This window comes from Drosophila rhopaloa, unplaced genomic scaffold, assembly GCF_018152115.1.
Source record: "Drosophila rhopaloa isolate 14029-0021.01 unplaced genomic scaffold, ASM1815211v1 contig_200, whole genome shotgun sequence".
In the NCBI taxonomy this organism is placed as follows: Eukaryota; Metazoa; Arthropoda; class Insecta; order Diptera; family Drosophilidae; genus Drosophila; species Drosophila rhopaloa.
Genome location: NW_025335085.1, coordinates 117,315 through 130,432, shown reverse-complemented (window position 1 = coordinate 130,432; position 13,118 = coordinate 117,315). Strand labels below are relative to the sequence as shown.

The following is a 13,118-nucleotide window of genomic DNA, read 5'->3' as shown; positions in this document are numbered from 1 at the left end:
GAATCTGACTCCTTTTGTACTGAACAATATGACAACCTTCTGCAGTGTATTATTGCCAACAATAGCCGTATACTCAAACTCTTCTTGTTTAACTACGTGAAAAGTTATTGTAAAGCTTATATTGTCAACAAGAACGTTTAAGTCAAAACATCCTGTGGTAATCAGTTCACCTCTTCCAATGCATTTAAGATGCTTGATTTCTTTTCTGAGTGCAGCCTGTCAAATTTGTTGAACACATCTTCTATCATGAGACTTAGATCGCTGCCAGAATCTATCATTGCGGTAAAGCTAATATTCTGTGCGCTTAAGTTTCCTTTGGGGATTTATCCTCAATTACATTTGTTGCTTTCTTCTTGGCCGTGGACGACTGTTCACTTCTTCACACTGCTTAGCAATATGGCCGGTTTTATGGCATTTGTAGCAAATTACTTGGTCAACGCATTCTTTAGCGAAATGTCCTTCCTTTCCGCATTTGTAGCACTTTCTGGTCGAACTACTCTGCATTTTCTTAACTTGCCTCTGGTTATGGTGAGAATTAGTTTTCTTTTCTTCTTTATTTGCAGCATTTCCTCTTATTTTCTCATAGATTTCTATTTCAACTTTGAGCTCCTTTACGGTTTTATATCTATACAAGCCGGCTTTGTTTGCTTTGCTGTCAGGGACTCCTTCAATAAAGTATGATACTAAGCTTTCTTCTTCTAGCTTAATAGGTTGGCTTAATTCCATTAGACTGTATAATATAAATATTGTAGACATGTTTCTGTCACTTTTTTCTCCCTAAGTCTTAACATTTTGTGGACATCTGTCGAACACAACTGCTTCCCGAACTCATTTTCCAGCTCGGACTTAAGTTTATTCCAACCTCGCACTCCTGTCAAACTTCTAATGAAAAGCTTAGCTGCTCCACTTAAAAGTTGTTTTGCGTAATTATATTTTTGAAGGTTATCCCAACCTACAGTTATAGCTACATCTTCAAATAATAATGGTCCATAAGTCATAAGTCTACTAAGAGATTTTGTTGTCTCTGCAGCCTTGGTTCTAGCGTTATTAATTAGAGGTCCGAAGGTCAGTTTAGAGTCCAGCCTGACCCCAAGGTACTTTATTGACTTCTGTGACCGAATAGTTGTCTCAGTGAGCCCTAATTCTATTTCTAGTGGCATCTGCTTTCTGGTGACTAGCAATAGCTCAGTTTTTTCTGAGGCCAGCTGTAAGCCACGAGAGTCCATCCATTCGTTTACACGGATCATTACTTGATTTAGTATTCGTTGGGCGCACTCAGTATTGCGTGCTGGAATCACTGCGACTATGTCATCCGCATATCAGGCATTTCTGTGCTGAGGATATCGTCATAACTGATATTCCACAGTTCCGGTCCTAGTATGGATCCTTGAGCTGCACCCGAGGTGATGTCCATCCGTTTTTCGCCTCCTCTTGTCAGATAAATCAGTTTTCGATTCTGTAGATAGCTGTCTATTAGCCGCATCAGGTATTCTGGGATGTGGAAACGTCTGTTTAGCGAATCGATCATGTCCGACCACCTGACACTATTAAACGCATTTTTGACGTCTAGTGTCGCCAAAAGCACAATGGGTCTGGATGCATGGTTGCCCACAGGCAGAGTACTTCTTGACCTAAGCTACTTCATAACGAGTTTGTACCCCAGACCCCATGGGTCCTTGTTAACGTCATTACAGAGGGATTTCCATTTATTTCGTCTACTTATGCGAATGGCAATATTAAGAAGCTTTTTCGCCTTCTTGTACTCCTCCTCCTGTGTAGCGAAGTTTCCGCTTCTCCTAGCTCGTGTGAGATGACGCCTATAGCGGAGGCTAGTCTCCCTTAAAGCACTTATCTCGTCTGTCCACCAGTATACCTCTGCTCCTCTCCTGTGGGGATTGCCAGACTTTGGCATAGAAGCATCACAAGCTCTTTTTATGGTATACATAGTGCTGCTAACAACGCTCTCCACGCTAGTTCTCTCATTGCTATCGATTTGACTCCTGTCAATTTCTCCTATTAAGCGGTTCTGGTTTAGTCGGTTAACATTCCATCGGTGACTAGTTCTTATTTGATTTCCTACATGATGAGCCGAACTTCCTTCAGTACTGAAAGATATGTACTCGTGGTCGCTTCCATTGTAGATGTCTAAGACTTTCCAGTCTAATATTCTGTGCGCAGAGTTCTCTGACACTAGCGTTATATCCGGTATTGTGCCTGTTTGGCCCATTCGCTGAAACGTCGGAGCTCTGCCCACGTTAGCGACTACCAGTCCAACTCTTGCTGACATATTAAGAATTTTTCGGCCTCTGCTGTTGGTTGTAGGCATGCCCCATTCTTCTGCTCTAGAGTTGAAGTCACCAGCTACTATAAGGCTTCCATGCATTTGCCGAGCTATGTCTTCAATGTCATCGATTTTATGTTGGAAAGCTTCTATTGTATCGTTCGGGGTTAGATAACAACTGAATATGGTGAATTCCTTAAGTTGTACATATACGTAGCAGCTACCTCTGCCATCGCCGAGACATCGTATGTCACCCGTAGCTGGGATCCATATAGCTGCAGTCTTATCTTCATTTTCCAGCCAGATACCGGGTTGTTTCACTCTGTATTGTTCGCAGATTATAACCAAATCCACGCAATGTTCCAGTACTATTTGGGACAGCAGGTCATCTGCTATACGGCTTCTGTGAAGGTTTGCTTGTAGGATTTTCATATTTGGGTTTTGCGGGTACTGGCTGCGCAGTTACTCGTCCCAGGGAAATGATTGAGATCCGTGCGGTTTTCATATGCACACAGGCAACATTTCGGTGTCTTCGTGCAGTTTCTCATCTTGTGCCCCGTCTCTCCACACCTAATACAGAGATCTCTCCTGTCTGGTCCCGAGCAATCCCTTTGTAGGTGGCCTACCCCAAAGCATCTGAAGCAGCGTGTAACTTCGATGCACCGTTTCACTCGGCATCGCGTCCATCCAATCTTGATTCTTGGCTCCTTAAGAATTTTAGCTGCTTCTTCTGTTGGTAATATAACGAATGCACGTTTTTGCTCAGAATTGTTTGCGCCAGTTAGTCTCACTTTGACTTCCTGACTCTGCTCGCCTATAATGAACTTGATTGCAGTTATGACTTCCTCCTCGTTTGTCAGACTGTCTAGGTCTCGTATCTCCGACTTGCTCAGCGGCCTGATAGTCCTCACTGTGGCATTTTCTTTGAGCGTGTGCTTAATGCTTTCGCAAAGCTTCTCAGACTTACTTCCTTTTGCTAACTCGAGAAGCAAATCCCCTGACTTGGTTTTCCTGACTGAGCGGATGGCTGTATCGGTCTCGTCAGGCTTCAAGTTTTCCCTAAGTTCCCTCAATACCTCGGCGTAGCTCCTGCCTTCTGCGGGCTTGACCAAAACAGCTTCTGGGTGGGATCTTGACCGTACTTTAGAGTTTTTTCCTTTCCTCTCAGGCTTAACATTAACAGCTTTGTTCGTTTCCTCTGTTTGAGATGTTTTGGGTTTTCCCTTCTTCCGAGTCACTGTTTTAAAGTCGTCCTTCGCTTCCTTACTTTTCGGCTTTTTAAATGCCTCTTGCTCGGCCGGGCTAGAAGCAGACCGCTTTTTGCGGGACGAAACTGGTGTGTCAGTTTCCTGCAGCTGTTTGTTGGCTTCAGCCGCTAAGTTCGTTTCCTTGACTCTCTCTGTTTCGGCTGTCAACCAGCTTTTCCTGTAGTTTCCGACAATATCAAGGAGTTCGCTCAGTTCTGACGCTCCGTCTTTCACATCCATACTGATGTTTCGCTGCTTTAGCATCGCATGCTTCATTTTTCGAAGCACTGCTCTGCATTTCTCAATCGTTTCCTCTTCTAGTGCTCTCATTTTATAGATGAGCTCTTGTCTTGGGGAACCTACCGCAGGTCTGACATCTTGGGTCGAAGCAGGGGTTTGCTGATCCTCGTGCAGTATTGCCGTAGATGGGTTTGGTTGTTCCTCCAGATGAACCACTTGCGCCGACTTTCCTTCTTCTGTAACGCCTTGATCTGGCGACCTCATCATTTTTCTACTCTTCTGGAATGCTCCTCTCTCTTCTTCTTGGGGTTTTCTATTGTTCTGCATGCTATATGGGTCCAAACCTTAAGTCGCTATCTCCTCACATATGTACAGTCCTCCACGATGCCCCCATGGGTCCCTATGCAAGCAGTGAGGTTCATGCGAGGGTTGACGCAGGTCCTTATGGGTACCTGCGTTCAGAGCCAGGACGGATGTTAAGCAGGAGTTGTCTCAACTGCACCTGTACCATCGGTTCTGCGATGATGTGATTAGAACGTATTTAAAGACTCGCCAAGTTTTAAAAGGACGGAGGTAACTTCAGCATTAGCCCAGCAGCCATTTAACCAGGGTTTCAACCTGGGTACTCAGGTGTTGGAATGCCGATGTCATCAGCGGGGGACCTTCTTTAGTGTCTGCCGATCTGCAAAAAGACAATTGTGTAGCCGCCCAATATGGGACAGACGCTAACCCAGACGCCGCCCTCTTCGGGAACAGACGCTAACGGGATTTAAAAGCCGCCTTCTCACCTTCGCAAGTACCTTGTCGGTTGACAGAGATACAAGATCCCGGGACCGCCACGTGGAGGCGGTGAGATACTTGAAGCAGTTCTGCATGGATCATGCTGGGCTTTGCCATGTTAAAGCCAACCAGACACTTTGCCATGCAGATTATTAATAATAATAATAATAATAATAAAATTAATAATATAAATAATAAAACAAAAATAATAATAATAATAAAAAAAATAATATAATAATAATAATAATATATAATTTTAATAATAATAATAATAATAATAATAATAATAATAATAATAATAATAATAATAATTTTTTTTTTTTTTTTTTTTTTTTTTTTTGTGGGCTGAGGGGGAAAATGCCTTCTGCATCTCACACTACCGTCGTATGTGTGGTATGTGGGGCTTGCACCCACTAAAAACCCCTCCTCATCAGGCCTGTATCCACTTCGGAAAAGCTTCCGCATTACTTCAAAGTGGGGCCTCTTGCGCGCGATGCGCGTTCATCTACTCATACAAAGCTCTAAGGCTCGCCTCTACTTAAATGCCAATATATACCGTAGAAAATATCCATTGGCACCCAAGGAGAGGCGATCCCCAGAGCCCGTCTGATGGTCTGCGTCCAGCCTGCCCTTTTTATACCCTTGCATCAAGGTCTAATTTCTTCAAGCGCAGAATGTCTCCGATAAAAGCGGCTACTGCTCTCCAGTTCTCTTCGCTTTCGCACATCTTGGCTACTTCGAAGTGGGGCCTCCTGCGCGACATGCGCTCTCGTCTCAATGCAAAGCTCTACGACGCGTCCGTTTCTCGTCTATCAAGATCGTTTTTCTTTGACCTTAAGATCGTTCCAACATAGGCTTTTACGTGATTCCAGGCCGCCTCACTGCTTATCATTCGATCAACTATGTTTTCAGGCGATATTTCTCCAATGGCATCCGTTAGTCCGGTGCGTTCTGATCGAAACCGCTCACAATGGAATATAGTGTGTTCTACACTGTCCCTCTCGGCGTCTTCATAAATGCACGTAGCTTGTGAGCTTTTCGCGATAGTGTGCAAAAAGGCCCGGAAATAGCCGTGGCCGGTCAGCATTTGAGTTAGGTAGTAATCAACGTTTCCGTGTTTCCTTTTTGTCCACCCCTTGAGATTGGGTATAAGCCTAGCTGTCCATTTTCCCGAGCATTCATGCTCCCACCTATTTTGCCACAAGTTCAGGGTCTCTTCTCTGCACAGCTCTTTTGTTTGTCTTGTCGCTACTCCACTTTGTTTTAGCTGGTAGACTTTTTGGCGTTCTCTTGCTAAGAGATCGATCGGTATTACACCCGCAGTGACTAGAGCTGCTGATCCTGATACCGTTCTATAGGCGCTGATTATCCTCAATGCTATTGTCCTTTGAACTTCGAGCAAGGGTTTAAGTCTGCACTTTACGCGTAGGGTGTTAGCCCAAACCTCACATCCATAAAGCAGGATTGCGTGGTTCACTTCCATTAGGAGTTTGCGTTTCGACTGGATTGGTCCACCTATGTTTGCCATGAGTCTGCTAAGTGATTTTGCAGTGTCGGTCGCTCGGCTTTTAGCGTGCTGAATTTGAGCCTTAAACGTCAGTTTGGGCTCAAGACGAACTCCTAGATATTTTATCACTTTCTGCGTCCTAATGATATTTTCTCCTACTCTCATATCTATTTCTAGTGGAAACTGCTTCGTTGTTACTAGCAACAACTCGGTTTTTTCCGTGGCCAGCTGCAAACCGTTATTGTCAATCCATCCTTTCACCCGGCGCATCACCTGGTTTAGCTTACGCTGTATGTTTTCGGGGTTACGAGCCGAGATAACTGCAACTATATCGTCTGCGTATCCTACTAAGGTCGTGTCTTCCGGCATTTCTATGCGCAGTATTTCGTCGTAGCTAATATTCCATAGCTCGGGTCCCAGTATTGATCCTTGCGCTGCTCCTGATGTTACCTTTACACATTTCTCGCCTGCCTTTGTTTGGTACAGTAGCTTTCTGTTTTCGAGGTAGCTTTGTAATATTTTCAAGAGGTATCCACCGATTTTGAATTTCTGTTCTAGTGCGTCTGTAATATTTTCCCATTTAACGCTGTTAAAAGCGTTTTTGACATCCAGTGTTGCTAAGAGTACTATAGGTCTCGAGTAGTGATTTCCTTGTTGACTTCGTAGTGCTTCGTAATATACCTTTTGAATTGCCCCTATTGTGGACCTCCCTGGTCTAAAACCGAACTGCATAGGAGAGAGTCCTCCGGCTCTGTTAACTGCTGCTGCTAGACGAGGTTTGATCATCTTTTCTAGGAGCTTTCCTGTAGTATTTAACATACATAATGGTCGATATGCTGATGGCGATAAGGGATCTCCTTTGCCCTTGCTTATCAGAACCAGCCGTTGCAGTTTCCATTGCTCGGGAAATAGTCCCGATAATAATAATAATAATAATAATAATAATAATAATAATAATAATAATAATAATAATAATAATAATAATAATAATAATAATAATAATAATAATAATAAAATTTTTTTTTTTTTTTTTTTTTTTTGGGCTGAGGGGGGAAAATGCCTTTTGCATCTCACACTACCGTCGTATGTGGGTATGTGGGGCTTGCACCCACTAAAAACCCCTCCTCATCAGGCCTGTATCCACTTCGGAAAAGCTTCCGCATTACTTCAAAGTGGGGCCTCTTGCGCGCGATGCGCGTTCATCTACTCATACAAAGCTCTAAGGCTCGCCTCTACTTAAATGCCAATATATACCGTAGAAAATATCCATTGGCACCCAAGGAGAGGCGATCCCCAGAGCCCGTCTGATGGTCTGCGTCCAGCCTGCCCTTTTTATACCCTTGCATCAAGGTCTAATTTCTTCAAGCGCAGAATGTCTCCGATAAAAGCGGCTACTGCTCTCCAGTTCTCTTCGCTTTCGCACATCTTGGCTACTTCGAAGTGGGCCTCCTGCGCGACATGCGCTCGCCTCTCAATGCAAAGCTCTACGACGCGTCCGTTTCTCGTCTATCAAGATCGTTTTTCTTTGACCTTAAGATCGTTCCAACATAGGCTTTTACGTGATTCCAGGCCGCCTCACTGCTTATCATTCGATCAACTATGTTTTCAGGCGATATTTCTCCAATGGCATCCGTTAGTCCGGTGCGTTCTGATCGAAACCGCTCACAATGGAATATAGTGTGTTCTACACTGTCCCTCTCGGCGTCTTCATAAATGCACGTAGCTTGTGAGCTTTTCGCGATAGTGTGCAAAAAGGTCCGGAAATAGCCGTGGCCGGTCAGCATTTGAGTTAGGTAGTAATCAACGTTTCCGTGTTTCCTTTTGTTGTCCACCCCTTGAGATTGGGTATAAGCCTAGCTGTCCATTTTCCCGAGCATTCATGTCCCCCCCCCTTTTGCCACAAGTTCAGGGTCTCTTCTCTGCACAGCTCTTTTGTTTGTCTTGTCGCTACTCCACTTTGTTTTAGCTGGTAGACTTTTTTGGCGTTCTTTTGCTAAGAGATCGATCGGTATTACACCCGCAGTGACTAGAGCTGCTGATCCTGATACCGTTCTATAGGCGCTGATTATCCTCAATGCTATTGTCCTTTGAACTTCGAGCAAGGGTTTAAGTCTGCACTTTACGCGTAGGGTGTTAGCCCAAACCTCACATCCATAAAGCAGGATTGCGTGGTTCACTTCCATTAGGAGTTTGCGTTTCGACTGGATTGGTCCACCTATGTTTGCCATGAGTCTGCTAAGTGATTTTGCAGTGTCGGTCGCTCGGCTTTTAGCGTGCTGAATTTGAGCCTTAAACGTCAGTTTGGGCTCAAGACGAACTCCTAGATATTTTATCACTTTCTGCGTCCTAATGATATTTTCTCCTACTCTCATATCTATTTCTAGTGGAAACTGCTTCGTTGTTACTAGCAACAACTCGGTTTTTTCCGTGGCCAGCTGCAAACCGTTATTGTCAATCCATCCTTTCACCCGGCGCATCACCTGGTTTAGCTTACGCTGTATGTTTTCGGGGTTACGAGCCGAGATAACTGCAACTATATCGTCTGCGTATCCTACTAAGGTCGTGTCTTCCGGCATTTCTATGCGCAGTATTTCGTCGTAGCTAATATTCCATAGCTCGGGTCCCAGTATTGATCCTTGCGCTGCTCCTGATGTTACCTTTACACATTTCTCGCCTGCCTTTGTTTGGTACAGTAGCTTTCTGTTTTCGAGGTAGCTTTGTAATATTTTCAAGAGGTATCCACAGATTTTGAATTTCTGTTCTAGTGCGTCTGTAATATTTTCCCATTTAACGCTGTTAAAAGCGTTTTTTGACATCCAGTGTTGCTAAGAGTACTATAGGTCTCGAGTAGTGATTTCCTTGTTGACTTCGTAGTGCTTCGTAATATACCTTTTGAATTGCCCCTATTGTGGACCTCCCTGGTCTAAAACCGAACTGCATAGGAGAGAGTCCTCCGGCTCTGTTAACTGCTGCTGCTAGACGAGGTTTGATCATCTTTTCTAGGAGCTTTCCTGTAGTATTTAACATACATAATGGTCGATATGCTGATGGCGATAAGGGATCTCCTTTGCCCTTGCTTATCAGAACCAGCCGTTGCAGTTTCCATTGCTCGGGAAATAGTCCCGATAATAATAATAATAATAATAATAATAATAATAATAATAATAATAATAATAATAATAATAATAATAATAATAATAATAATAATAATAATAATAATATAATATATTAATAATATTTTTTTTTTTTTTTTTTGGGCTGAGGGGGAAAATGCCTTCTGCATCTCACACTACCGTCGTATGTGTGGTATGTGGGGCTTGCACCCACTAAAAACCCCTCCATCATCAGGCCTGTATCCACTTCGAAAAAGCTTCCGCATTACTTCAAAGTGGGTCCTCTTGCGCGCGATGCGCGTTCATCTACTCATAAAAGCTTTAAGGCTCGCCTCCTACTTAAATGCCAATATATACCGTAGAAAATATCCATTGGCACCCAAGGAGAGGCGATCCCCAGAGCCCGTCTGATGGTCTGCGTCCAGCCTGCCCTTTTTATACCCTTGCATCAAGGTCTAATTTCTTCAAGCGCAGAATGTCTCCGATAAAAGCGGCTACTGCTCTCCAGTTCTCTTCGCTTTCGCACATCTTGGCTACTTCGAAGTGGGGCCTCCTGCGCGACATGCGCTCTCGTCTCAATGCAAAGCTCTACGACGCGTCCGTTTCTCGTCTATCAAGATCGTTTTTCTTTGACCTTAAGATCGTTCCAACATAGGCTTTTACGTGATTCCAGGCCGCCTCACTGCTTATCATTCGATCAACTATGTTTTCAGGCGATATTTCTCCAATGGCATCCGTTAGTCCGGTGCGTTCTGATCGAAACCGCTCACAATGGAATATAGTGTGTTCTACACTGTCCCTCTCGGCGTCTTCATAAATGCAAGTAGCTTGTGAGCTTTTCGCGATAGTGTGCAAAAAGGCCCGGAAATAGCCGTGGCCGGTCAGCATTTGAGTTAGGTAGTAATCAACGTTTCCGTGTTTCCTTTTGTCCACCCCTTGAGATTGGGTATAAGCCTAGCTGTCCATTTTCCCGAGCATTCATGCTCCCACCTATTTTGCCACAAGTTCAGGGTCTCTTCTCTGCACAGCTCTTTTTGTTTGTCTTGTCGCTACTCCACTTTGTTTTAGCTGGTAGACTTTTTGGCGTTCTCTTGCTAAGAGATCGATCGGTATTACACCCGCAGTGACTAGAGCTGCTGATCCTGATACCGTTCTATAGGCGCTGATTATCCTCAATGCTATTGTCCTTTGAACTTCGAGCAAGGGTTTAAGTCTGCACTTTACGCGTAGGGTGTTAGCCCAAACCTCACATCCATAAAGCAGGATTGCGTGGTTCACTTCCATTAGGAGTTTGCGTTTCGACTGGATTGGTCCACCTATGTTTGCCATGAGTCTGCTAAGTGATTTTGCAGTGTCGGTCGCTCGGCTTTTAGCGTGCTGAATTTGAGCCTTAAACGTCAGTTTGGGCTCAAGACGAACTCCTAGATATTTTATCACTTTCTGCGTCCTAATGATATTTTCTCCTACTCTCATATCTATTTCTAGTGGAAACTGCTTCGTTGTTACTAGCAACAACTCGGTTTTTTCCGTGGCCAGCTGCAAACCGTTATTGTCCATCCATCCTTTCACCCGGCGCATCACCTGGTTTAGCTTACGCTGTATGTTTTCGGGGTTACGAGCCGAGATAACTGCAACTATATCGTCTGCGTATCCTACTAAGGTCGTGTCTTCCGGCATTTCTATGCGCAGTATTTCGTCGTAGCTAATATTCCATAGCTCGGGTCCCAGTATTGATCCTTGCGCTGCTCCTGATGTTACCTTTACACATTTCTCGCCTGCCTTTGTTTGGTACAGTAGCTTTCTGTTTTCGAGGTAGCTTTGTAATATTTTCAAGAGGTATCCACCGATTTTGAATTTCTGTTCTAGTGCGTCTGTAATATTTTCCCATTTAACGCTGTTAAAAGCGTTTTTGACATCCAGTGTTGCTAAGAGTACTATAGGTCTCGAGTAGTGATTTCCTTGTTGACTTCGTAGTGCTTCGTAATATACCTTTTGAATTGCCCCTATTGTGGACCTCCCTGGTCTAAAACCGAACTGCATAGGAGAGAGTCCTCCGGCTCTGTTAACTGCTGCTGCTAGACGAGGTTTGATCATCTTTTCTAGGAGCTTTCCTGTAGTATTTAACATACATAATGGTCGATATGCTGATGGCGATAAGGGATCTCCTTTGCCCTTGCTTATCAGAACCAGCCGTTGCAGTTTCCATTGCTCGGGAAATAGTCCCGAATAATAATAATAATAATAATAATAATAATAATAATAATAATAATAATAATAATAATAATAATAATAATAATAATAATAATAATTTTTTTTTTTTTTTTTTTTTTTTTGGCGGGGGGGGGAAAATGCCTTTTGCATCTCACACTACCGTCGTATGTGTGGTATGTGGGGCTTGCACCCACTAAAAACCCCTCCTCATCAGGCCTGTATCCACTTCGGAAAAGCTTCCGCATTACTTCAAAGTGGGGCCTCTTGCGCGCGATGCGCGTTCATCTACTCATACAAAGCTCTAAGGCTCGCCTCTACTTAAATGCCAATATATACCGTAGAAAATATCCATTGGCACCCAAGGAGAGGCGATCCCCAGAGCCCGTCTGATGGTCTGCGTCCAGCCTGCCCTTTTTATACCCTTGCATCAAGGTCTAATTTCTTCAAGCGCAGAATGTCTCCGATAAAAGCGGCTACTGCTCTCCAGTTCTCTTCGCTTTCGCACATCTTGGCTACTTCGAAGTGGGGCCTCCTGCGCGACATGCGCTCTCGTCTCAATGCAAAGCTCTACGACGCGTCCGTTTCTCGTCTATCAAGATCGTTTTTCTTTGACCTTAAGATCGTTCCAACATAGGCTTTTACGTGATTCCAGGCCGCCTCACTGCTTATCATTCGATCAACTATGTTTTCAGGCGATATTTCTCCAATGGCATCCGTTAGTCCGGTGCGTTCTGATCGAAACCGCTCACAATGGAATATAGTGTGTTCTACACTGTCCCTCTCGGCGTCTTCATAAATGCACGTAGCTTGTGAGCTTTTCGCGATAGTGTGCAAAAAGGCCCGGAAATAGCCGTGGCCGGTCAGCATTTGAGTTAGGTAGTAATCAACGTTTCCGTGTTTCCTTTTTGTCCACCCCTTGAGATTGGGTATAAGCCTAGCTGTCCATTTTCCCGAGCATTCATGCTCCCACCTATTTTGCCACAAGTTCAGGGTCTCTTCTCTGCACAGCTCTTTTGTTTGTCTTGTCGCTACTCCACTTTGTTTTAGCTGGTAGACTTTTTGGCGTTCTCTTGCTAAGAGATCGATCGGTATTACACCCGCAGTGACTAGAGCTGCTGATCCTGATACCGTTCTATAGGCGCTGATTATCCTCAATGCTATTGTCCTTTGAACTTCGAGCAAGGGTTTAAGTCTGCACTTTACGCGTAGGGTGTTAGCCCAAACCTCACATCCATAAAGCAGGATTGCGTGGTTCACTTCCATTAGGAGTTTGCGTTTCGACTGGATTGGTCCACCTATGTTTGCCATGAGTCTGCTAAGTGATTTTGCAGTGTCGGTCGCTCGGCTTTTAGCGTGCTGAATTTGAGCCTTAAACGTCAGTTTGGGCTCAAGACGAACTCCTAGATATTTTATCACTTTCTGCGTCCTAATGATATTTTCTCCTACTCTCATATCTATTTCTAGTGGAAACTGCTTCGTTGTTACTAGCAACAACTCGGTTTTTTCCGTGGCCAGCTGCAAACCGTTATTGTCCATCCATCCTTTCACCCGGCGCATCACCTGGTTTAGCTTACGCTGTATGTTTTCGGGGTTACGAGCCGAGATAACTGCAACTATATCGTCTGCGTATCCTACTAAGGTCGTGTCTTCCGGCATTTCTATGCGCAGTATTTCGTCGTAGCTAATATTCCATAGCTCGGGTCCCAGTATTGATCCTTGCGCTGCTCCTGATGTTACCT

General features: G+C 44.2%; 1 protein-coding gene across 1 annotated transcript; it reads right to left on the bottom strand.

Moving 5' to 3' along the window:
- Positions 1-1,303: 1,303 nt before the first annotated feature.
- LOC123037862 lies at positions 1,304-2,713 on the bottom strand. Its single transcript, XM_044460517.1, has 2 exons — positions 1,659-2,713; positions 1,304-1,592 (listed from the first exon to the last, which is right to left on the bottom strand). Exons 1-2 carry the CDS (start codon positions 2,711-2,713, stop codon positions 1,304-1,306), a joined length of 1,344 nt encoding a protein of 447 aa, XP_044316452.1.
- Positions 2,714-13,118: the final 10,405 nt, after the last annotated feature.